This window comes from Lipotes vexillifer, unplaced genomic scaffold, assembly GCF_000442215.2.
Source record: "Lipotes vexillifer unplaced genomic scaffold, Lipotes_vexillifer_v1.1 scaffold206, whole genome shotgun sequence".
NCBI classification, from domain to species: Eukaryota; Metazoa; Chordata; class Mammalia; order Artiodactyla; family Lipotidae; genus Lipotes; species Lipotes vexillifer.
In genome coordinates, this window is record NW_006791083.1 from 79,560 (window position 1) to 106,300 (window position 26,741).

Below are 26,741 nucleotides of genomic sequence, written 5' to 3' on the forward strand. Positions count from 1 at the left end.
AATGCCGAAGGATGGGCATGTTTCAGTGGAGAGAAAAATAATGAGTTCTGTTTGGCACATACTGAACTTGATATATTGTGAGACACTCAAGTAGATATATCTGCCTCCACTTTTTTTTTTTCCTCCCCGGCCACACTGCACAGCATGAGGGATCTCAGTTCCCCGATCAGGGATCGAGCCCATGTCCCCTGTAGTGGCAGTGCAGATTCGTAACCACTGGACCGCTAGGGAAGTCCCTGCCTCCACTTTCAACCAGAAAAGAGCAGCTTTTTTAATGGGCTTCTGTGTAAGATTTCATTTGAACCAAGAATTGCTCTATTTAAAAAAAGGAAAGACACTTGGGGAAAAGACTGATGTAGGTTAATGCTTAGAACCTAGGGAGGTGGAGTTCAAATGGATCAGAAGGGTCAGGGAAGAATTCAGAAAAGAGGAAGATTTGGGGATAGGCTTTGAAGACTGCTAGAATTCAGATTTGAAGAAGAAAAATATTTAAAAATACAGTTCTTGTCAAAATTTGGCATACGATAGCATAACTCCTGTAGAATTATAAGACCATTCCTACACTGGCACACCACAAGAGGGCAGTTGTTCTGTTCCAAATTCTTTTGGCCTCCCTAATAGCTGTGGATACGCAAAGAGACATTTAAATCATCTGGTTGACCTTTAAGGAGCATAAACATTTTAGACAGAAGATCTTGGCAATTTTGCAAGGTTCATCTGATTTCTTTGTACAAAATGTGTTGGTTTTTTTTTGGAGTTGAATGACAGTTTTATTCCATTTGTCCCCCATTTCCCTGTCTGGCTTTACAGTGGCTGGTTTTTCAGGTGTTCCAAAATGTTTTCAAACCAGTCAGCCTGTGTCAAGGGCTGGGAAACTTTCTGTAAAGAGCCAGATAGTTAGTATTTTAGGCTTGCAGGCTATACAGCCTCCGTCACAACTATTCAACTCAGCTAATTGTAATACAAGCAGCCATAGGCAGTGCATAAATAAATGGATGTGACTGTGTTCCAGTAACATTTTATTTACAAAACAAGATGTTTCAGATTTGACCAAACGACAGGCTGTCCATCCTTTATCCCTATAGTCATGAAACAGTGTACCTGGTACTTGAGTATGGAAAGAGTTGGCACCTTCTTTCCCCAGTGCTATGTATGACAATCAACCAGTAACTCTAAAGGAAATAATATTCTGAACATAAAATGATCAGGACCATATTACATCACATATGTTGTTATATTATAAATTTGGATACACTATGCTTGAGCTCCTGTTTGTCTAGCACTTCAGAGATATGTCTTTTTACTTTTAGCATCAATATAATTTGTTAAAAATAAGTATATAATTTTTAGAAAGCTATCTGTTCTTAATCTATGATGGATACTCCTGACTTTTGCTTGCTTAAAGTCTGAAAGTGACTTAAAGGAATTTTCCTGTTAATTTCCCTGAAAATTGTATCTTCTCACCTCCCAATTATTTGGCCTCATAAAAATGAAATCAGTTGTTCACACTTGATTATTAAAATGAAGTATCTTTAACCTGTATAGAAAATCAGGTTATTTTTCCAAGTGGTCTAACACAGGTTCATTATAAATAGACTTCCAGAAAGTCCTTTTTCCCTTGGTATATTAAGTCATCAATTTTGTCATCCCCCAAACACAGCAAAGTGGGATCTATCTTTGGTGTAAGATAGCATGGAATCAGGTAGATCTAGAAGTTATGGCTAAGGATTTTAGACATTTTATATTTCTAATTCTGAGAAGGAGGCTGAGGGTGATATGAGTTTAAAGAGGTTAATGCTAAAATAAAAGTGAAGAAAGACAAGCATGTAACTGATAACAGATGAGAGAGAAAAATAGAAAGTCATTAACAATAAATCATAAGAATAAAATGGGTAAACCTCAGGTAAATTAGTAGAAATGCATGTTTACTGAATATAATTTTTTACATGATGGTTTATCTTATTTTATGACATAATTCTTGCTTAATAATAACTTGTCACCAGTCCTAGAGATGCGAGTTTACATTGTTAGTAATTCAAAGTAAAATTATTTTTAATCAGTTATATATAACCCTTCCTTAAAAATTGAGATAATTCCTTTGCTAAATGTGTCTTTTTGATGTTTAATATCTTCTTAAATTATTAGAATATTTATAGATGTACTCTCTCAAACAGTTATGTAATTTTGTATGTACTTCAAGAAAGAAAATAGATTTAAATATGCAAGTCAAGAATGTCAAAGTCGGGGCTTCCCTGGTGGCGCAGTGGTTGAGAATCTGCCTGCCAATGCAGACGACACAGGTTCGAGCCCTGGTCTGGGAAGATCCCACATGCCATGGAGCAACTGGGCCCGTGAGCCACAATTACTGAGCCTGCGCGTCTGGAGCCGGTGCTCCGCAACAACAGAGGCCGCGATAGTGAGAGGCCTGCGCACCGCGATGAAGAGTGACCCCCACTTGCCACAACTAGAGAAAGCCCATGCACAGAAATGAAGACCTAACACAGCCATAAATAAATAAATAAATTAATTAATTAAAAAAAAAGAATGTCAAAGTCAGAAAGAGACTAATGAATGTATGGTGGCAAGCATGAAATAGTTATAATGAAAATGCCCAATTATTTTATTTTGATAAGTGAGACTTTTCTGGTATGTCTTAAAAACAAAGAAAAAGCAATACTACCTTGATGCTTATCCCATCTCCCTTTTAAAATCCTAACAGTCTTTTAAAATATGAGTTATAGGGCTTCCCTGGTGGCGCAGTGGTTGAGAGTCCGCATGCCGATGCAGGGGACACGGGTTTCTGCCCCGGTCCGGGAAGATCCCACATGCCGCGGAGTGGCTGGGGCCGTGAGCCATGGCCGGTCCGGAGCCTGTGCTCCGCAACGGGAGAGACCCGCGTACCTCAAAATAAAATAAAATAAAATATGAGTTATATTACAGGATTGACGCCAGAAGTAATATAAGTAAATATGAATCTTCCCCTCTTGTTGGCAGGAACAAGAACAAAAGGCTGAAGAAGAAAGGATTCGTATGGAAAACATTCTGAGTGGAAACCCTCTCCTTAATCTCACTGGCCCATCCCAACCTCAGGCCAACTTCAAAGTTAAAAGAAGGTACTGTACAGTAATGGGTTGGAGAGATACGTGTACACACACACACACACACACACACACACACACATTATGAGTTTTATAGCAAACTATATTATGTAAAGCTTCTAATACCCACTTTCCACTGATATTTTTCTCCATCACATTTTGGAATAATGGAAGGAGAATGAAAGAAAATAAACGTATTTTCAGTATATATTTACAGTAACCAGCTGTGTACCAGAGATTGTTCTAAGTACTAGAGACAGAGCAGTGCATTGAGCCCTTGACCCTACAAAGCTTACATTGTAGTTATATGTGTCAAGGGTCCCCAAAACCATCCTTCACATTCAGAGACTAGAAGGTCTCAGGGGGCTCAGCATGTAGCTGTTCTCATGACTAACTTAGTGAAGATGCACAGCCAGATCATAAAGGGAAAAGGCACTGAAGGAAGTGTGTGTGCTTCCTTGTGCTGTGTCCCCTCCTATGAGGGGTCACACAGAGCACATTCTTTATCCTAGTCATGAAAATGCAGCAACATTTGTGCAGTGTTGCTGCCCAGGAAGATCCATTAGAGACTCAGGGTTTTTATTGGCTGCTCATATAGGCAACCTCTGCCTAGTACATACCAAAATTGAGACTCCCAGAAAGAAAGCAGGTGTTCATAAACCACATTATTTGTACAGACAGTCTAGACACAGTGACAGTGAGAAGATTTCCTGCAATCCAAGTTTCCAGATGCCTGCCAGGGACCAACCTTGCAAGCGGCCTGTGTGTGTGTGTGTGTGTGTGTGTGTGAGTGAGTGAGTGAGTGATGGAGAAACCCTGCTGTAGGCTTTTTTTTTTTTTTGCTGTACGTGGGCCTCTCACTGTTGTGGCCTCTCCCGTTGCAGAGCACAGGCTCCGGACGCGCAGGCTCAGCGGCCATGGCTCACGGGCCCAGCCGCTCCGCGGCATGTGGGATCTTCCCGGACCGGGGCACGAACCCGTATCCCCTGCATTGGCAGGCGGACTCTTAACCACTGCGCCACCAGGGAAGCCCCTGCTGTAGGCTTAACATTTAAACCATATCTATTCTTTCTCACCACCTCCACTGCTGCCATCTCCATCCGGAGTGATGCAGTCCCCTTAACTGGTCTGCTTGCATGCTCACCACACTCTCCATCCCTACCCCCAGGTTTTTTCCTTAACATAGCAGCATCATGGTCCTTTTAAAATAAAAGATCTCAATCCTGTTCTAAACCATCCAGTGGCTTCCTGACTCATTCATAGTAAAAAACAAAAACAAGTCTTTACAATGGCAGTTGCATAGGCAAGGGATGATTTGCAAGAAAGGTGACATTTTATTAGAGACTAGACTCCAAGGTATTTGACCCGAGCTATTGAAAGGATAGAGATGGGGAAGAATGTGAACTGAGGTGGGGAGGCGGAGGGACCGATTTAAGACATGGTAACTTTGGGATGATATATATGTCTTTGTGGAAATGTTGAGTAGGTAGCTTGATACACAGTTCTGGAGTTAGCCCAGGCTAGAGATCATGAATTTGGGAGCTGCCAACTTACAGAAGTTTCCAGAAGCCATGAAGACTAGATGAGGTTACTTAGTGAATGAGTATAGCCAGAGAGGAGGCTAGAGGACTGAGCTTGGGGTAATATTTCGAGGTCGGGTAGATGATTAGCTGTCCATACCTGGAATAGTACCTGGTACATACTAGGTGCTCAGTAAATATTGATTATATGAATTATGAATGAAGAAAAACTAGGCTGAGAAGGAGCAGCCAGTGGGGAAGATATGAACCGAAAGGGCTGGTAGGTGTCTTGGAGGCACACAGACAGTTTCAAGAGGAGGGGTGTATTTATCTAGGTCAGATATTGCTGACAGGCCAAGTGAAGTGGGTACTGCAAAATGGCGGTTGGAGTTAGGGCCCTGGGAGAGCAGTGCTGGTGTTGAGAGGGAGGGGTCAAAACCTGTGGGGAGTGAGTTGAGGAGAGAGTGGGTAGAGAAAAAACTACATTGATTTATATTTGTATTAAGCTATATAGTTCTGCCTTGTTTGGATGCAGATAAAATCGTTTGGAGACTGAAACATGTTGTCTTAATGTGCAGATCACATTTGACCTAGCTCTGCTCAGCTTTTCACATTTCTCTGCACTGCACCAGTAATGACTTAAAACACTGTTTTCAAAGATGCCCACGTTCCTTGCTTATTTTCGACTTGCAGTTTCTTCTAGCATGCATACGTCCACAGGCAAACACACACATATAGGCTTTCATTTTATATATGTTTGTGAGAGTTTATGTATTACATATATGGGTTTGTGTTTTATATGCTGGAGGATATTTTGAAATCATAATCTTTATTTTGTATAAAACATGTATTTTGTAGCCCATCAGTAGGTGGTTTTTTATTTTTTTTTAAGCTTACACATTATGAAATCCAACCAGGAGAAACGAACTAGAGATTCCTGCCCTAAGCTCTTCAGCTGCTCTTTCTTTGTGTTTAATGTAGATGTGAGCCAATATGTGAGCCTTAATTGTTTTACCCCCCAATAGTTTCTTCTTTTGCCCTAAATTGTAAATACTACAGTGAATGATTACTAAATGTTAACTGATAAAAAAGTATGTATAAAATCCTTAAAACCACATAATCTAACTATAGTAAATCGTCCAGCTATCATCTAGAGCTGTCCATACTAATCAGGGTAGAACCAGGTACTGCCTCTTTGTTTTAGACCTGAAAACATTAAATATTTATGTAATTTCTGCTTTTTAACTCAAAGTTTCTTATACTGGAGAAATAATAAGAATGTTGTGTATGTTCTAAATAAGGATTACCCTTCCTATTATAAAAAAGCAAGCTAACAGCCTATTAAGAATTACTTTATTCTTTTGGGTGTAATTGCTACATTGAATGATGTACAGGTTGAGCATCTTTTTGTGTGATGAATAAGCTTTACAGTTCACACGGTGTTCTTGTCTGTTGATACAAGCATTGTAAGATTGTACTATTTTCTTTTTTTCTTTCAGGTGGGATGATGATGTTGTTTTCAAGAACTGTGCAAAAGGTGTAGATGATCAGAAGAAAGACAAAAGATTTGTAAATGATACGCTGCGATCTGAATTTCACAAAAAGTTCATGGAGAAATATATTAAATAGTACAGTTTTATGTGCTTAATTAAAGGCTGTAAAATGTAAACGATATGACTTTATTTGGGTTTTTTTGTTTTTCTCTCCCCCCCCCCCATCTAAATTGTGTATAGGCTTCCCTAATTTTAAGTTCCAAAATATCTTTTCCTTTATTGATGCCTAACTTGATAAGGACTGGGAATTGGTTTAACCAGTTGCCATCTCAGTATTTCCAGCCATATGTTTTTCTTTTGAATATGGGAAAAGGAATCTGCTTGTAATAAATATTTTTAATAATCTGTGTCAAATCTGTGTCCCCACCATTTTTGTTGAAATGTGTGCAGCTTATAAAACATTGCATATTTTCTTTCGTGTGTTGTATTTCTTTGTGTTAACTTTTTCTCCTCATATCTCTAACATTGACTTAAAGTCAGTTAATTCATATCTTCTCTGTATCTTTTAGAAGTGTGATGAAAAATTAAAGAGATTCCATTTTGGACCACCGTGTTGGTATGGAAGAGTGTCATCAAACAGGAAGCGCCCTGAGTGTGTGTCAGGGAGCATGGGGTACCTCTCACTTCTGCAGGCGCCCCTTTCTTTCAGCCCAAAACAAGAGCTCCTTAAGCATGCCTAGGAAGCATGTGACATTCACCTGTGTTTTGGTTACTCAACTGCCATGTTTCTCTTGAATGAGATAGGTAGAGTTTGCACACTAACACTCATTAGGTGCAAAACCTTGGAGAGTTTAACATCAAACAATACATGAAATAAAACCTTTGGAAATAGAATTGTTTGTTATCTTGGAAGATATGGATATGGGAAGTGGGAGGGTCTCTACACAGCTGGAAAATGAAGTTTCCCTAAACCTGGGCTGGAATTTTAAGGATGTCACATTGATAGAAAATGTGAGACCAGAAATTGAGCCTTCTACAGATAGAGATGCATTTATAGGATTCCTCAGCTGTGAATGATGTTGAGTTTGGTAAGGTTAAAGATAAAACTTTTGGGCTTCCCTGGTGGCGCAGTGCTTGAGAGTCCGCCTGCCGATGCAGGAGACGCGGGTTCGTGCCCTGTTTCGGGAAGATCCCACATGCCGCGGAGCGGCTGGGCCCGTGAGCCATGGCCGCTGAGCCTGCGCGTCCGGAGCCTGTGCTCCGCAAATGGGAGAGGCCACGGCAGTGAGAGGCCCGCATAACGCAAGGAAAAAAAAAAAAAAAAAGATAAAACTTTTAAAGCAAAAATAATGTGTTAGTTATCACTGGCTATTTATTTAAACCCTCTTCTCTAGGATCCTCAGTGGAAGCTTGAACACAGGTTGTATGTAACCTGAGTCAGGAGTAGAGCTGGAATCATAGCCCAGGTCTTGACCATGTTCATACCCTGCTTTTTTTTTTTTCTTCCAACTGAGCAATTTACATGTAAACTTGAATACCTTGACTAGTATTTTTTTAAAGCCTTTAATAGTACTGAAGCACTTTTATCTCCAACTTAACAATTTATAAAGTGCCTTTACATTAGTTTTCAATTTTCTTCATAACACACATAGGAAGGAAATACTGGGTTATTCAAAGCTAAGGAAATAAAATTCAGGCCGAGTGATTGGATCAGCGTTAACACTTGATGGGAAACGTATGAGTGCCTTAAAACTACATGAAGATGTGCTTATGGAAGTGAGAAGCATTATTTAGATTTCCAAAACTAGTTCTTGGGATTATGGGTAAAGTCTTGAGGAAAAGGAGTAGCAGCATATGAACTTTTTAGCGTCTGAAAGGCTTATAATTCATACCCGGGGGTACAATTTAGGTGCACCCTTACCCCGAGATCCACTTCAGATAACCTATTTGAGCCTGACAGATTCAGGAAGGATCAAAGTAAAGCTAATTTCAATAATTTATCCATTTTCCTAATATTTTCCAACGTGAAACATTATGTAACTGGTCATAGATCAAGGACACATAAATGCTACAGTTTCAGCTCTCAGACCTATAAAGCCAGTAACAACCTTCCTAGCGAAAATGCCTAACATCCTCCTTGCAAAACATCTTGCCTAGGTGTGACTGAGGAAACTGTCTAATCCCTTCAAGAGCCCATGCTGAGTGCCAAGAGCCAGGGCTTTGAAGCCAGATGGACCTGGATGTGAAGCCCAGCTCAGGCACCTCGGGTTTCACTAAAGCTAACTAACATTGCACCAAACATGCTTGTACTGCATCCGTTTAATCAACACCACTCCCCGTAAGGCAGGCATTATTATTTTTCCCTGTTTTATAAACAAGGAAATTGAAGTTTGTAAGAGAAATTTTAAAACAAGCAAAGTCATAAATCTTTAGGAGGATAAGGCCGAGGTTCAAACCTTGAAGTTTCTATTTGCAGCCCATCCTCGTAACTGCTATGCTTGACTTCCTCTTCATGTGAAAGAGCCCTTCTGACATTTCTCACCTATGAAACAATAGTAACAAGAGTGATGAGTAAGGGGGTTTGATGGGAATTAATTTAAGGTGTGAGTACTTGGCAGGCATATAGGAGGGATTTTATCCACGTTCTCTTTCTACCTGCCTCTACTAGCATAGAGCAGGGGCTGCTGAAAAGTCTGAAAGCCTGTTGTTTTGTTCTGTCATAAAGGTCTGGTTCTGAATTAAGAGTTTCCCTAGTGCCTCAGAGCTTGAGTTGGGGGATAGGTATGACTTTGAAAGGGGTTGCTTTTGCTTGGTTGCTAGGATTAGAAACCCACTAATAGAAACTCAAGTGAAATAGAGGTTTATCTTTTTTTATATAATTGAAATATATTTGATTTACAGTGTTGTGTTAGTTTCAGGTTACAGCAAAGTGAGTCAGATATATATATTCTGTTTTAGATTCTTTTTCATTATAAGTTATTACAAAATATTGAGTATAGTTCCCTGGACTATACAATAGGTCCTTGTTGGTTATCTATTTTACACACACACACACACACACATATATATATATGTGTGTATATGTTAATCCCAAACTCCTAATTTATCCCTCCTCCCACTTTCCCCTTTGGTAACCATAAGTTTGTTTTCTATGTCTGTGAGTCTATTTCTGTTTTGTAAATAAGTTCATTTGTATCATTTTTTAGATTCCGCATATAAGTGCTATCATATGATACTTGTCTTTCTCTGTATGACTTACTTCACTTAGTATGATAATCTCTAGGTCCATCCATTTTCCTGCAAATGGCATTATTTCATCCTTTTTCTGGCTGAGTAATATTCTATTGTGTATATATTAGTATGTATACATCTTTATCCATTCATCTGTCAATGGAGGGGTTTATCTTAACAATAGTTAAAAGGCACTTCCTCTGTCCAGCTCTTACTCTGCTTCTATCTTCATCTGACCCACTTCCTCCACAAGACTAGATTTCTGCACCCAAAAAGCCTAGAGGTCACTCATTTATGATCCCGGCTTCCCTGGAAAGGAATCTTCATGATCTTGTAGGTCCACTGGCCGACAGACCCTCTGTGTTGTGAGACAGAGCTTGTCCAGTGAGCAGTGGCCAGGAACCAGGTTACCTAGTACAAATGGGCCAGAGCAGGGAGACATTCACAGAACAATCTTTGGTATTGACGCGGCTTGAGATATTCAGCTACTCACATGGTAGACAAAATCTAGACACCGAGATTTCACAGCTGTAACTCGAGTCTCGGGGGTAGTGCCTGCATCTCCCGCCAGGATCTAGCACCACGATGGGCACATAACAAGGGCTGCCCTCTGCCCCCAGTGCAGGCCTGGCCATAGGCAACCACCCAGGCCCAGATGGAAAAGAGGGGACCTAGTGACCAGAGGCCTGGGTGTCCTGGCAGGAGCAGGCCCTGCTGGGTCAGTTTCCTGCTGGTTTCTGGAAACTGTCATGTCCACCAGGGAGCAGGGTGGGACATGTCCTGTCTTTGAGACACCTTCTTAGAAGTAGGACTAATTAGATTGAACCGCTGGTGGGGGGAGAGGGTGGATCAAGTGAAAGGGAGAGGAGTTTAGTGGTAGCTGCTGAGGGCTGGGATATTGGCCCCAGGGCCCTCTTCTCTGGGCCACAGTCCAGGGAACACGGAAGAAACAGGATCAGCCCGGGACTCATCTTTCAGTAAATGCGAGGGATCATTTTGTTTGTGTTGGTGGTGTTGGGATGCAACCCTCACACCTTTCTCTGAATCACACTCCCACAGACATTCTAGCTCTTGGAATCTTTTTATACGGAAGCTCTTTTAGGTGTTTTTCATTTTCAGTTTTTAAAATGTCCTGTTCTCGCCTGGCCTAGTTCTCAGACACTTCAGGACAGGAAAGAGGAGGAAGAAGAAAGCAGTCGTGTTCACACTCCTGAGAGAGGCATCTGCCAGGTTCCCTCTCCAGGGTGATCTTTTCATCTAATCATATTTTCAAACAGCCTCCCTCTGGAGAAAGAAGCAGAGAGATGTCTCCTAATGGCCCCAGACTAATTGGAAGCCGCTTCCTGGGAGCTGCCGTCTCCGTCGTGCTAGAGTCTGAGGAAGGAGGGAAAAGGAGTGGGCACTTCAATAACCTTCTGACTGTGTCAGAGGGAAGGGTTCTAATGTCGTCCTGAAATTTCCTCAATACTCACACCTCCTTGAAAGTCTAACTCTTGTACTCAGAGGCCTACTTCCAGAGCGTGGGTCACCTAAGCACTGGGCGTTGAGTCACTCTTTGGAAGCACCGACTTCAAAGAAGCCACAGGGAAGAAAACGCTGCGGATGAGGAGAAAACTGGGATAACAGAAGTGGCAAAGCTCACAGAGCATCAGAGCACGGCCCCTGGGGCAGCAGGCCCTACAGACCAGGCTCCCCCACCTCCTGCCAGGCCACGCCCTCCCTCCATCCACCAAAGAGCTGCTCCCTGGACGCTTCCCTGTTTAAAGCCTTCAACAATTAGGCAATATGATGGAAAACAATCCCATTCAAGATAGCTACAGAAAATGTAAAACACATAGTCATAAACTGAACAGGAAATGTGCAGGATCTCTTTGAAGAAAACGCTAATATTCCACTGTGGGGCATTAAAAAAAAGATGGTAAATGTAGAGAAATACCTATTGCTAGATGGGACAACTCGATAATGTAAAGATACAAGCTTCCCACCCCAAAAAAATTATTATGAAATTTCAGGAGGTTGGGATTTTTTTAATTGATGTTTTTGACCAAATCACTTAAAATTTTTCTGTTAAAGTAAATTTGTAAGAATATTCAGGAAAAAAAATCTGGTAAAGGAAGAATAACGAGAGGGCTTTCCCCCACCAATAAACAATGTATTGGAAATATACAAAAATTAGTGTGGTACTGGCAACAGAGTAGAGAGATGGAAAAAATGAAACATAGTAAAAAGTCCAGATGCAAGTGCAGGTACATAAAATAATTTTGCAGATAAGGAAATTTTTTAAAAGAAACAAGAAAATCAATAGGGCCATTTACAGCAATATGAATGGACCTAAGGATTATCATACTAGGTGAAGTAAGTCAGACAGCGAAAGACAAATATCATATGATATCACTCATATGTGGGATCTAAAAAATGATACAAATGAACTTATTTACAAAAACAGAAATAGACTCACAGACATAGAAAAACTTATGGTTACCAAAGGGGAAAGGGTAGGGGAAGGATAGATTAGGAGTTTGGGATTAACATAAACACACTACTATATATAAAACAGATAGAAAAGACCTACTGTAAAAAAAAAAAAAAAAAAAAAAACCTACTGTATCGCGCAGGGAACTATATTAAATATCTTGTAATAACACATAATGGAAAAGAATCTGAAAAATAAGATACATATACATGTATAACTGAATCACTTTGTATACCTGAAACTAACACAACATTGTAAATCGATTATACTTCCAAAAAAAATCAATGAGAAAAGAATGAACTATTCATTAGATGGTGTCAGGAAAGTTTGCTAACCATTAGGTAGAAAATAAATTGCTAGTGTCAAGCACAAGACCACAGGAAAGCTAATAGATTCAGTCAATAAAGAAAGAAGCTCTTTTTAGATTCCGATAGATTAGTACTTTCAGTTAGCAGAAGGAAGTAACCAAGGGTGCCAGCTCCCTGGGGCCCTTGTGCAGGGCAACCCCGAAACAAAAGGGACCAGGTGACAGCAACGCTAAGACAGGACACCCTAGTGAGAAGCCCGTATCAGGCAGCTATGTTTCATAGCTTCCAGCTGTGCCCAAAGGGAGGTGAGGCCAAAAGCCTCAAACCTCATCAGAGCCTGGCCCTGGGAAGCTGCCCTTAAGAGACAGAGAATGGAGTGTGAAATAACCCTGTAGCTGCTCAGGCTCCCAAGGCGTTCTGCCAGGATACAGATCGGCTGCGTTCAAGACCTGCCCAGGTGGCCTATGGAGACACATGTGCTGTCCTGGGTGCCAGCACAGAGCTGTTCCCCTACAGCGACTTCACAAGTCCTCCAGGATAAATTTCATGTGGTTTAAAGATTTAAAGGAAAAAAAAAATAAATGCACTGGAGAAAAATATAGGTAAAATATGTGTTTAATGTTGCACTGAGATGGCCTTACTAAGCATGATATTGAAAGCAGAAAACATTTTTAAAGAGCTAAATTAGGACTTCCCTGGTGGTGCAGTGGTTAAGAATCCACCTGTCAATGCAGGGGACACGGGTTCGAGCCCTGGTCCGGGAAGATCCCACATGCCGCGGAGCAACTAAGCCCATGCGCCAGAACTATTGAGCCTGCGCTCTAGAGCCCATGCTCCACAACTACTGAAGCCCGCATGCCTAGAGCCCGTGCTCCGCAACAAGAGAAGACACTGCAATGAGAAGCCCATGCACCACAATGAAGAGTAGCCCCTGCTCGCCACAACTAGAGAAAGCCCACATGCAGTAACAAAGACCCAACACAGCCAAAAATAAGTAAATTAATTTTTTTAAGCTAAATTAATTATATAAAAAGATTTTATAGATCAAAGAACTTTAAATGCCAGTATTATGATTAAATTTTCTTACTTAGCTTTTTTACTCAGAGTTTCATAGTGCCTTTATTTTCTTCTCTAGAGTCTTCATTTATTTATCTTCATTTTAAAAATTATTTCGTTATATGAGATAAGCAGTCGAGTTCTCTCTTTTCTAGAACCTTCCAGATGGAGTAGTAGTCCCAGCATGAGTGCAATTATAGGACAGCTTTTAATGCTCTCCCACATAGAATCCCCTATTTTCAGTGTCCCATGTCTTCTTCCTTCTTAGTTTGTGCCCTTTTTTTCATGGAGTACATCCTGAAATAAATTTCTAGGAAAGGGTGAATGAGGGGTAACATATCTGAGTCCCTTATGTCTACATCTAGGTTTATTCTACCAACTCCACCTTCTCCCCCTGCCACACACACACACACACACACACACACACACACACACACACACACGAGTATGGTTTAAAATCATCTTCTCTTAGAATTTAAATGCTTTACTCCATTTTCTTCTAAATTTCATTGTTGCTCTTGAAAACTCTGATGCCAATCATTTTTATGTTCCTTTGTATATGTCCTAGTTTTGTTTTTAATATCTATAATCTCTTGGAATGTTCTCTTTTTCTTTCCTGTTCCAAAGTTTCACAGTGATATAGCCAGTTGTGAGTCTATTACCATTAATTATGCTTGATTCTCAGTGAGTCCTTTGGTGATTCATGGCCTTCAGTTCTAGTAAAATTTCTCATCCCTCTGAAAATATCTCTTCTCCGTTTCCTCTGTTCTCTCTGTTTGGAACTCCAACTGCTTGGTAGACTAACCCTTTATCCTTTATTTTTTCTCATATTTTGGTCTCTGTCTTTTTGTTCCACTTTCTAGGGCATTTTCTACCACTTCTATTTCAATTATTTCACTGATTTTTTTGCTTGATTTGGGAAATCATATTTAAAATTTTCAAGATCTCTTTTTATTCTCTGAATTTCCCTCCTATATCTTCATGGTTCTCAACCTTGGCTGCACATTAGAACTACTTTTGACTTTTGAACAACCCTGATGAGGCCATGCCCTATCCAATTAAATCAAAATCTTAGGGAATAAGACCCAGACATCCATATTTTTCAAAGCTCTCCAGTTGATACCAATTTTGTCTTAGTTTGAGAACCACTGCATTATCTTGTTTCTGTCTTGACCTATAATATGTTTTTCATCAATATCATCTTAATATTAAATACTACATAGTCAATTATCTATTTATCTATCTATCTATCTATCTTATCTGCTTAAATATAATCCCTGTCCTATACATATAATCCTCAGGTACATACCTCAGCAGGCATAATTCTCAGGCCACAGTCTAAGGCATGCAAATATATATATATAGCCATAATTCAATTTAATTTCTACTTCCAGCCTCTATTGTGCAGGTTGAAGAAACTCAATCTGAGTGGACTCAATTTGTTTCAGTTCTGGGTTTAGACATGCAATATCTTTTGAATCTCCCTTGGGTTACTTGTAAGGGAGAGGAAGAAAATGTGCTTGGTCACTATTTTTAAACCAAGGCACCTCTTGAATAAATTGGATGTCAAAATGAAGTGGGGTCATCAACTTTTGTTTTTCCTCTCAGCTTCCTTTATGCTAAGAAATAGATGTCATTGGTTCAGATACCACGCATATATTAACACATATATCTTGTCTTTTTAAAAAGTTCATTTGTGCCTTTGTCTCATCCCTTCAGTAGATTGTATCTTTCCCTCTAGAAAGGAGGAACTTTGTGTTATGCATTTAAAGTTCCCAGTACTGTTTGTTACATGTAACAGTCGTTTTTTTCTACATTGAATACTGTGTCTTTGCGGGACAGGCTGGGACCTGGGACCCTTTGCGGCAGTGCTGCAATGCTTACACCTGGACAAACATCTCCTTGAGCAACAAAACACAAAGAAACTATGAGGGACTCAAAATAACTGCACACATGCACAGCTGGGGCAAATTCTGCACAACAAGACACAAAGAGACCAAAAAGCGCAGCTGCCACTTCTGAAGGGCCGAGAGCAAAAGCAGGGTGTCAGGAGCAAAAGCAGGGTACTGTGCATGCCCCCAGCACACAACACCACAAAAGGGGTGGGCAAACCACCTATGCTACCCCTCTGGCCCGACCACTGGACACACCCCTACCCTCACCCCATGTACGGAAACAGCTCAACCCCCCTCAGGGAGTGAGCTAACAAGGGAAACTGTTATTTGTTCTCGCTCCCCGTCCTGCATCAGGGGCCCCACTAAAGCCTTGCCAGAGTTTCTTGTCTGGCCTCTGATCGATTTCTATTGATTAAGGAGGCAAAGAACCCTGGTTAGTATCATTTGTTGTAGGTATCAGTGCAGGTGTTCATAGGCTAGTCCGTGCTCAAAGTAGTTGTGACAAAATGCTTTTAAAGTCAAGCACACACACCCACATGCACAAACAGACACACTTTCGCTCTCACACACACGTACACACACACGATCTTTTTTCCTCAACCTATTCCAAATTGCCTCAGTTCATGAAGCTTTTACCATCCCAGCCGCTTCTCCATGGTCCGGGAGGCAGCATGCTGTTATAGCTGTGCTAACCACTCCCTGAGAAAGGACAGCGAGAAGGACTCCCCAGATCCCGGGGCGGATGATGGGGTTGTCCTTGGCAAGGCTGGAAACCAAACTCAGATCTCTGCCTTTTCCTCCTGTGATTCAGGAAGCTCTGGTATTTATACCATATTTTCAGAACAGTGAGGATAATGTGCCCTATCATGTTAGGAAACCATTATACTGATACATTAGGTTCTGAATATATTTTTAACCCACACCTAGGCATTCTTCAAGCTGATTTATGAGTTAAACCCCAGTGTAGCTTGGCCAGAGATAGGTAGACTAACGACATCTTGTGTGGGAATTCCACGTTCACAGAGAAGCCCAAAAGTCTTGTAGATCAAATTTTATCACTGTTGCATTATCTCACTCAGACTATAATGAAGGGATCTAAGTGATGTGCTCCCAAAGTTGAGCTCTTGAATTTAATGATCCTGTGACTACGTGGATTGATTTCTCATATCCGCAAATCTATTTTTAAATAATGTTATAGTTCATTTGAAAGAGTTGTAAACTTATTTCCTGGAAAGTTTGGCTAGCCTGGGTGGTAGGATTCCTCCTCTGTCCCAAGATTAACTCTCTGGCCACCCTTAGGGGAGGGAAAGTCAGGGTTTGTCTTACTGTCACTCTGGGAGAGTAGCCATCTGTGTGTGGGTCTCCCTCCTGCTTGGTGGTTCACTGTGAACACAAGGTCAACATCCATCAGGTGACAGGCTTGCTCCCTCCATAATTCCCTACTTACCTTTCCCTCATTTCCCAAACAGAATACACGTGTCCCTAATGAGAATTTTTTTAATTTAATGTATTTTTATTGATGCATTATTTACTTCTTTCTCTTTTATAATTATTGTGTTGTCTCACCATATGTCAGTTGGTACATACTGTTCACCACTCATCATATTTATATTAATTTTGCCTCACTTTGCCTTTGTTTTTTTTTCTTTTATACTTTAAAAAACATTTATTTTATTTATTTATTTTTGGCTGCTTTGGGTCTTTGCTGTTGCACACAGGCTTTCTCTAGTTGTGGTGAGCGGGGGCTACTCTTCATTGTGGCATGTGGGCTTCGCACTGCGGTGGCTTCTCTTGTTGCAGAGCACGGGCTCTAGGCGTGCGGGCTTCAGCAGTTGTGGCTCATGGGCTCTAGAACACAGGCTCAGTAGTTGTGGCACAGGGCTCTAGAGCACAGGCTTCAGTAGCTGTGGCACGCGGGCTCAGTAGTTGTGGCTCGCGGGCTCTAGAGCGCAGGCTCAGTAGTGTGGCACACGGGCTTCGTTGCTCCATGGCATGTGGGATCTTCCCGGACCAGGGCTCGAACCCTTGTCCCCTGCATTGGCAGGAGGATTCTTAACCACTGTGCCACCAGGGGAGCCCCTGCCTTTGTTTTTTTTTTTTTTAATTTTGATACATACATGTAATTTCATGTAAAATAAACATAATTATATTTCATATATTATGGGTGATTTTTTTTAAAAAATAAGATGAAAAGGCCCAGTATTTTTCTTCTACTTTGTTTCTTGCTTTCCTTCTCCACCTCCTCCTATTCCTCCCACATTAGCACCAACTGGATAACCCACAGTAACAACCTAATGTGTGTCATCCATGTTTTTCTCCATGCTTATATAACCACACACACACACACACACACACACACATGCACACACCACACATATTTGTTTCACATATATGAGATTGTATGACATAATTCCCTGCCTTTGTTATTCTTACTCAACAAAATTTGATAGAAGTATTTCCAAGATAAGTAGAATTTTAATTATAATTTTAATATAATTCTATAATTATAATTCCATAACGCTATAGAATTCTAATTATATAATTCCAAGATAAGTATAATTTTAATTCATCCTTCTTAATGGCTATGTGCAAGACTCTGTGGTGTTCTAGAGTCATCTCATATTGAATACTCACCTCTCACAAGAGCTAGTTATTAAATATTCAAGAATTTTGTAAGCTAGGTATAAATGCTAAGTAGCTTGACATACTCTGTGGTGGGAGAATTTACCCCATGGAAATTGGCAAATGCTGCAAATCCAAGGCTTTGTTTTTTCAGAGAGCTAGCACGCCACTGGTGAAAGTTTACAATAATTTTACACAGGCAATCACCTTTTGAATGGCTGTTCATTTTATTTCTCTTTTCTATTTCTTTTCTGTTTTTTCCCCCACTATGAACAATGCTATAATAAACTCGGAGGAGTTGAGCAGGGCTTTACTGAAGAGGTTTGGGCAGTTGCCCCAAAGTCATTCTGAGTCCAGACAGGACAGGGTAACAGAGGAGTATAGGCATCAGACCCCGACCTCAGCTGCCTTATTGCCCCCTGGCTGCCTCCATTTTTAAGAATGCCCTACTCGGCCACTTCCTATGGGGTGTCCTGGGGGGTTGACCTCTCGTCCTTCCTTCCATTTCATAGTCACCTCTATTTAAGCCCCTCCTGCCTGTTGTCCTTAGCTGCCTCCCCCACTCTTAACATTCTGAGGAAGACCCACGCAGAATAACAAAGGCACAGTCCCCTGGGTTTTGAAAGTCCTGTGGCTTGTGGATCGTGGTGGTGTGGAGCTGGGTGGAGATGGGACGGAGTTGTTCCACGGGGTTATGCTTTTTTCAGGAAGCCACAGTACAGCTTCATGTGGCTGATCCCCACAGCTCCATCTCTGGCCCACGTCTATTTCCCAAGCTCCTGTTCTTTGTTTCCAAGTGTCTGCTGAGCGGATCCACTCATAGGCCACCAGCGACTCACACTCAACAAACATCTCCAGCCTAGAACCCCTCCTCTCTCCCTCTCTGCCTTTCACCAACACCACGGCTTTGAGCAGTGCTGCCATTTCTTCATTTGTGTGTACAGAGAATGTTCATCTCTGCTTAAATGATATGCATGTAGGGGCTTCCCAGGCAGTCCAGCGCGGTGGCAGAGCCACCAAGGTGCAGAGAGGCACCCTCCGGCAGGGGTGAGGGGTGAGCTGGAGGCTGGAGGGTGGAAGGTAGAGTTATGAGGAGAGGGGGTCAGGTGCTGCGGGCTGGGAAGGGGGAGAGACGACCTTTACCCCTTTCAAGGCTGAAAGCTCTGATTCCACTGCAGGGGGTACAGGTTCGAGCCCTGGTTGGGAAACTAAGATCCCACATGCTGTGCAGCACGGCCAAAAGAAATAATAAATTTTTAAAAATGATATTCATGTAAAAAGCCTAGATGTTCAGCAAATGTTAGTTCCTCCTCCCTCCTTCCCTTCCTTCCTTTCCTCTCTCTTTTCTGGAGGAAGAGAAGTCTTAATTTAGGGGTGAAAAGTTCATAAAGTTGCCAAAGAGAATGTGCTTGCACTTAAAGTCAGACAGAGAAGCCAAGCTTGACTGTCTCAAGAGGAAACTGACACTCAGAGTTGATACATTTTACTGCTCTTTTATTGACCAAGACTCAAGGAGGAGGCAGATGAGGTGGGTGTGAGGAAGGAGTGGACTGGGCTCATCCTGCCTGTCCTGCCTGTCCTGTCACCAGCTGCAAAGGGGCTCCTATCCAGAGTCCATTGGAGTTGATTATGCACCAGGCTGGGGTAGATGGCGTTGTTTGAAGCCATCTAAATCAGAAAAAAAAAAAAAAAAAAACGTTTCTCTTGAGTTTCAGTTTTCCTCCACTTGAAAACCACCAAAGGCTGCAGGCCCATCTATCAGCCCCTGATGCACCACATCCATCCTCCCATTATCTCCCGAGCGGGGTCTTTGGAAAAAAGCTCATAAAACATGTGAGGACTGAACATAATTATTTAATAGGCTGTCAGAAGCCTGAGGGCACCAGGACCCAACAGCATACCAGGAAAAGTGGAAGATCGCTCATGGGAGAAGTTTGTGGTTTTGAAGCAGAAAAGAAAAAGACAATAAAATAATATGCTGGAAATACAGCTAGAGTGAGTCAGTGCTTTTAGAAGTGTGTCTAAAAAAGTGCTTTAAAATTGAGCACCTACTGTGTGCAAGATGCTGTTCTAAATATGGAGATTCAAAGGTGTTTAAGACACAGTGCTGGTCTACCGACTCAGCTGTCCCCCTGTCTGGGGTCAGACAGAGGTGCTCTCGAATCACAGCTCCACCACTGACTTGACTTTGGTTGAGGCATTTTCATCTTCCTGAGCTTCTGCTTGCTGATCAGCAAAATGGGGGGTAATGATCCCATTTTGTAAGAATAAGACATAACATGTGTAAAACTCTTTGCATACTGCCTGGTACTTGGTAAATGATCAACAGACCTCAGTTCTCTCCTGCTTCACCCCAGCTTTTCCCACCTCTCCCATCAACAAGCCATCTGTCTATTTATTTCACTGCTGTGTTCCCAGTGCCAGAGGAGTACACCCTGGCACTCAGGGAGGGTAGGGATGGTGGGTAGTCAAAGCACAAAGCCGCACTTCAGCAGAAATAACTGAAAATGTTCCGAAGAGGACAAGAGAAAAGAAGAAGAATGGGGAACTGAACCTGTCAAAAGATCCCCACCTTTAGTCCAGAGAAAACTCAGGGCTTGGTTAGGAGGGCTGGAAGCTTGTATTCATACATGTAGAAGGCTGTTGTGTGGATGGGGAGAGAGCCTTGATGGAGGTGGACCTAGACACAGATTTCAGCGCGGTGGCAGAGCCACCAAGGTGCAGAGAGGCACCCTCCGGCAGGGGTGAGGGGTGAGCTGGAGGCTGGAGGGTGGAAGGTAGAGTTATGAGGAGAGGGGGTCAGGTGCTGCGGGCTGGGAAGGGGGAGAGACGACCTTTACCCCTTTCAAGGCTGAAAGCTCTGATTCTGAGAATTCTGCTCTATTAGAAACAGTTACTCAATATGTTATAATAACCTATAATGGAAAAGAATCTGAAAAAGCATATAGGGCTTCCCTGGTGGCGCAGTGGTTGAGAGTCCGCCTGCCGATGCAGGGGTTACGGGTTCGTGCCCCCGGTCTGGGAAGATCCCACATGCCGTGGAGCGGCTGGGCCCGTGAGCCATGGCCGCTGAGCCTGCGCGTCCTGAGCCTGTGCTCCGCAGCAGGAGAGGCCAGAACAGTGAGAGGCCCATGCACCACAAAGTAAATAAATAAATAAATAAATAAATAAATAAATAAATAAATAAATAAATAAACATATATATGTGCATATATATATGAAAAGAATATATTGATATATATACATATAACTGAATCACTTTGCTGTGTACCTGAAACTAGCACAACATTGTAAATCAACTATATTTCAATAAAAATTAAAAAAAAAAAAAACAGCTGTCTAAAGAGGTCAATGGTTATCAGTTGTGGCCATTCCAAACCTCACTTGGAATTTTCCACTTCCTAAATAATGGTGCAAACTTTGTTGTTCAAGATGATATTAACCACCATTTAACTCAGCCCCTAGGCTGGTCTGCTTGTAGTTTCTCAAATGTTCCAGCAGTCTCCTTGCTTCTAGCCCTCACTCACACCATTCCTCCTCCCTCAATTGCCAACTCTGTCCTCTCAAACTGTCTTTCCAAGTCATGCGCTTTCCTCATGGTCCAGCTGAAATCTATTAGGAAGCTTCCCAGATCCCCACAGGTGCAATCTGCACATCCCCTTCTCTCTGTCCACAGTATTTTCCTTTTAGGTGTAGTAGAGATCTCTGGAGGATAACTCTCTCCCACACTAGACTGGGAGCTTCTGGCCTCTCACAGAAGCTTAATGTTATTTATTCTCATTTCCTGCCCCCTCAAAAATTAAGGGGTGCTCAATATTTGACTTTTAATTGCCTGAATAGGGCAAGTAACCACACATTATTATCTCCCCTTTATAAACAAGCAAAGAAAAGCAAAAGAAAACAAGAAAGCAAAACCAAAACTCTGACTTGCATGAGTTTCTTTTTGTCTACCATGGCCTCTTCATATTCTGGGTCCATGAAAAAGAGCTATTGTCGACTGAAAAAAAAAAAAGCACAGCATAAAGGTGAGAATTATGTTTTATTCAGTGGCCTTACTGAGGACTATAGGCCGGGATGGCCACCTGTCAGATGACTCTGAGGGACTGTTCCAAAGAGGTAAGGGAGGAGCCATGATATAGAGGAGTTCTGCAAGAACAAACAAACAAAAAATCCCAGGTAGTCGAACATGAAAAGATTCCTGCTAATCACACACACACAAAAAGATAGACATTCCAAGTTAATGAATTTAGCATTTTTCTACGTATGGGAAAATGCAAGAGTCTGAGCTTTTTGAAATCATTCCTTTGATATGCACCTTAACGATCTAGGGCCAGTATCCTGTTTTTCTCCCAATATCCTTTGTTTACTGAAATGGCAGGTGACATTCTTTGTCCACACTATGCAACTATTTACTACTTATATTGACTGTGGGACGATGCTTACTTCCTAGTCTTAGGTTCCCAAATATCACCTTTACTCATTTGTTCACTATAAGCCCGACAAATCTCCAGTAGTGAGGAGCACAGTATTATGAATTATATTTGGGTTCAAGTTCTGGCCCTAGCGCATACTAACAGCGTGACCTTCGGTAAGAGAATAGACCTTGGGGACTGTGCCCTGGTTTCCTCATCTGTAACACGGGGTGGATGACAACTTGCTCTCAGGATGATGTGGGAATCCAACAAAATGCCAAGTACCTTATTAGTGTTAGCAGCTAATATCATTAGTACTTGGTGCAATAATCTCTTCCATGTTGAAGCAGGGCCCTGTGGGGCTCCTGGGCCCAAAAGACTTTCTGTGTCCCCCATTTATTTGATTATAGGAAATCGGCTTCATTCAGCCTCCATGACCTTCCCTGAGTTTCAACGGGCAGATTCGAGCAGTTGTTAATTAGGGAAGGGAGGGGATGCAAGACAAGGGAGGAACAAAGAGTCAAGAGAAACAAGCTCCTGGTTCCCCATCAAGGGACACACACAACAATATCTTTGAGCTGTTTTGCAGATACTGAATCCTCCACCAGGTAGAAGAATTTAACTGTGTGCTGCCCACAAGCACGTAGACCCCAGACCTGTTGGAACCAGCAGGTTGATGATGTTGATCCCACTTACCTCACCACCAACCAATCAGAAGAAGGTCCACGAAATGATCATGTAGGACTTCTCACTGCCCTCTCCAAGGGGGGACACACAGTTTTGAGGGCATTAGCCAGCTGTGCTCCCCTTTTCCTGGCAAAGCAATAAAGCTATTTTGTTCCTACTTCCCCCAAAACTCTGTCTCTGAGATTTAATTCAGTGTCAGGGAACAGAGACTGGATTCGGTTTCAGTGTCAAGCACATCATGCCAAGCATGTGCTTGGAAAAGGGCAGGAGTCCACCCAGCCCACTGCCCTTGACATCTAAACAGGAACTCAGAAAGGAACATTGGGGTTACTACCCCATGCAACGCCCCCCTTTGTATTTCTACAAAGCACATTTCAGCTCCTGGGCTTTCTTGTTCTGAAAAAGAGAAAAGCATGTGTCCTGCAAAGCAAAAGCACCGTTTAAACTCTCCTTTTCATCTACTTTAGTCCTTATAGAAAAGAAGGCGCTGTCAGTTTCCCATTGCGAAAGCACAAAGGGAGATTAATAATAGTTCATGTGGAGATAACGCTCCATGAAAAATACCCCTCTGTTCTAATTCTCTCAGTTCAGAGAGATGGGGCCTGAGACGCAGTAAAAGGGTTATGATTATGAGTCATACACTTGGAGAGATACAGAAATAACTCGATTGTCCCAGAATCCCATCACTTTCCTTACCTGAGTTCTCCATTAAGCTCAATTTGCTTTTCTCAAGCCAAATTTTTAGTGATGACTTGAGCCAGTCCTGACATTTGAGCCCACAGTACAACCATATCTTTCCGTAAAGTGATCAATGCCTGATCTTATTCAAATTAATGGCTTAGATATTGTCTCTGCTTCTCCCTGGCTGGGTGATCCCAGGTGAGGCACTAGATGCTGCTGGCCCATGATATAGAACAATGGTGTGTTAATGAGACCTTGGTTGTCTAGTCCCTGCCTATGGGTAACAGGGGCTGGCTAAGCTTTTGTCACTTCCTTCTATCTTTCCTTCCCATTTCCTCTAAGTGCAAGTTTAGTGCTTGTTTAGAGATTATCGTCGCTACCAGACAATTGTCTTGATTCAGTCCCTTAATTTTCAAAGGAGAAATTTAACCTTGCCCTCTCCCAAGTAGTCTCACCTCAGGTCTTACCAAAGGCTACAAGCATGAATTCCTTTGCATTCCAGTCATGAAAAGAACCTGGCTGATGAGAAATCATGTTTATAGAGGGATGGAGGAATACCTAGTTCCTTCCTTTGTCTGCGTGTTATGAGTTTCATCTCTGGGTCAGCTAGATCATGCACTAGCTATGCTCTCAGGCTAATGAGTCTACCCCCCCAACCCCAGAACCACTTTCACTGAACAAGTGCTCGGGCCGGGGGAGGGGGGGGTGTTCCCACTGCAGAGCCTCAGGAGAAGCCACCCCAGGCAATATCCAACTGTAGCTTTCATAGGGCATTTTTTAGGGCCGCTCCCAACTGCCTCGTTGCAATGGGTCTCCCCATGGGGAAGCTTGGGAGGATTCCGCCTGGCATAGGCAGTGCATCTTCTGGAAGAACCAGATTGGTTTTACCTGACAGAGTTGGTGAGTCCTGTCAAGGCCATGGGCCCCTCTTTGCTGGGCCACTAGGAAGTTCTGAGGCCAATCTGTGCAGATTCCTTGCGTCCCACCTGTTTCCACATTTCCTTTGCTGGTCACTCACCAGTCCTATTTTTTCCTTTGCCTGGAGTCCCTCTACCCTTTATTTTTTTCCTTTTGGGTCATATGCATTTTTGTAAGAACTACCGAACCTTTCCAGAAAAAAGAGGAAATTATGAATACATTTCAGAAATCTTAGGATGCCTTGAATCATTCCCAAATGGTTTCTTGTATATCCATTTAAATTTAAGTCGATTATAGTCAAAACAAGAGGAGCATGGTATGGACTGGATGTTTGTGTTCTTCCAAAAGTCATATGTTGACATCTTAATGCCAAATGTGATGGTATTGGGGGTAGGGCCTTTGGGAGGTAATTAGGTCATGAGGATGGAGGCTTCATGGATGGGATTAGTGCCCTTATAAGAAGAGACATGAGAGAGCTGATCTCTGGGCCATGTGAGGACACAGCAAGAAGGTAGCTGTTGCAAACCAGGAAGAGGGTTCATACTGAATCTGCCAGCACCTTGCTCTTGGACTTCCCAGCTTCCAGAACTGTGAGAAATAAATGTATGTTGTTTAAGCCACCTACTTTATGGTATTTTGTTATAGCAGCCCAAGCAGACTAAGAGAGTAAATTTTTTCCCCCACTTCTTTTATGTTGCTCATTGTGTCAGTTTGGATCCTCTCAGAAGTAAATGCCAAGACGGAATCAGACATGCAAGAGATTTATTGGGGGGGAGCACCTGTAAAGGATAAAGGGGCAAGGCAGCAGGAGTAAGAGGGGTGGGCCGTCAGTCCCTGGCATAGGTCTGATGGAGGGAAAGAAGGGTGAAATGGAGCAGGACCCTGTGGTCCTTGCCCCTCCCCACCATGTCCTCTGCCTGCCTTTTGTCTGTGGAATAAGTTTAGCCAAAGAATAAGTTTAATCAGAGAAGTGAGAGAATGTGGAAGCAAAGGAGAACAACCAAATGAGACCAAATAGTAACAGTTTAGTCAGTAAGCAAAGCCAAGACGTTTAGTTCCTTCTCAAGGGCTACAGTTAATATTCTGAGCCATATCCCGTGAGCTCTCTTGCAGAGACTGAAACCCCAGGTGGGAAGAAGTGAACTACATGAAGACCAGACCGTAGCCATGACATAAGCTGCCACAATTCCGAGAACTGGCCTCAAGAAAATGAGAACAACCTGACCCTGGAACTGAAGATAATTAATTGTACTGATAACAAGCAAGATGACTGTCAGAGCTGACTGTGCTGTTTCTACATGTAGCCCCCTCTCTCAGCCTATAAAAGCTCCTGCCCACTGGTTGTGTCAACCTTTGGACAGGCGTCCGCCCCCCCGACACACACCACCACTCCCCCACCCCCAGTTGCCACCATCCAAAATAAAGCAAACTTTCCACAAATCTTGCCTCTTTAATGGCTTTTGAGCAGCAAGCAGCCGGACCCCCACTTTCAGTAACAGGAGCACTGGGGAAGAGGAGAAAGTTTCCGCCAGGCCAATGGGGAACCCCACAGCAAATATTCTCCACTGGAGGGGTCTACACGGAACAGGGATGGCCAGGCTCTAGTACTCCTGCTGTGCTTGCTCATTAGCTGGGAACATCCTGGGGAGAGCATGGCCTCAACATGAATGCTTGGGAAGATCTAAATATGTAGCAGCTGGAGGCTGTTCACCAACAGCCCTCCTCCAAGCAGGTTCTCTTGAAGGGAGATCTGAGCTGCATGGCTGAGTGGCTGCCTCACCCACAGTGCCCAGCTAACTTCACACCAAGAACTCAGTATGGTAACTCAGAAGTTTCTTGAAGCTGTGTACATGTTTCACACCTTCCAGCTTATCCTCCTCATCAAAACATAGCTGTTCTGCATACTGCTCTCCTAAGAGATCATGTCCCATTTTCTTAGGACTTTGATGCCCTCTCCAGGAAATGACTGTCCTAGAAGAGTGGTTAGGAGTACAGGTTCTGGAGCCAGACTGCCTGGCTCCGTAGCCTGAATCTACCACCTACTAGCTGTGGGAACTGGGACAAGGTACTAAAATTTATACCTCAGTTTCCTCATTTACTGAAGTATGACAATTATAATACCTGTCTCATGGGGTTGTAAAAAATGCTACATGTGAAGCACTTAGAACAGAGCTTTGGAAATAATACATTCTCAAACAATATTAATTAACAATTGCAAATGTGATTTGCATATGAATGTGAATAACATATGAATGTGTTCCCCCAAAATTCATATGTTGAAATCTAACCCCCAAGGTAGTGGTATTAGGAGGTGGGGCTTTGGGAGGCATTTAGGTCATGAGGGTGG

General features: G+C 42.4%; 1 protein-coding gene across 2 annotated transcripts in view; it reads left to right on the top strand.

The window, feature by feature from the left end:
* CWC15 (CWC15 spliceosome associated protein) overlaps positions 1-6,582 on the top strand; it is an 11,606-nt gene extending 5,024 nt beyond the window's left edge. Inside the window, exons 6-7 of one of the 2 annotated variants that reach the window (XM_007464187.1) lie at positions 2,995-3,113; positions 6,118-6,582. In XM_007464187.1, the coding sequence (XP_007464249.1) occupies positions 2,995-3,113; positions 6,118-6,247 (249 nt within the window). In that variant the 3' untranslated portion in view covers positions 6,248-6,582. The remainder of the gene's footprint in view (positions 1-2,994; positions 3,114-6,117) is intronic. The other variant, XM_007464188.1, reaches the window with a different exon arrangement.
* Positions 6,583-26,741: the final 20,159 nt, after the last annotated feature.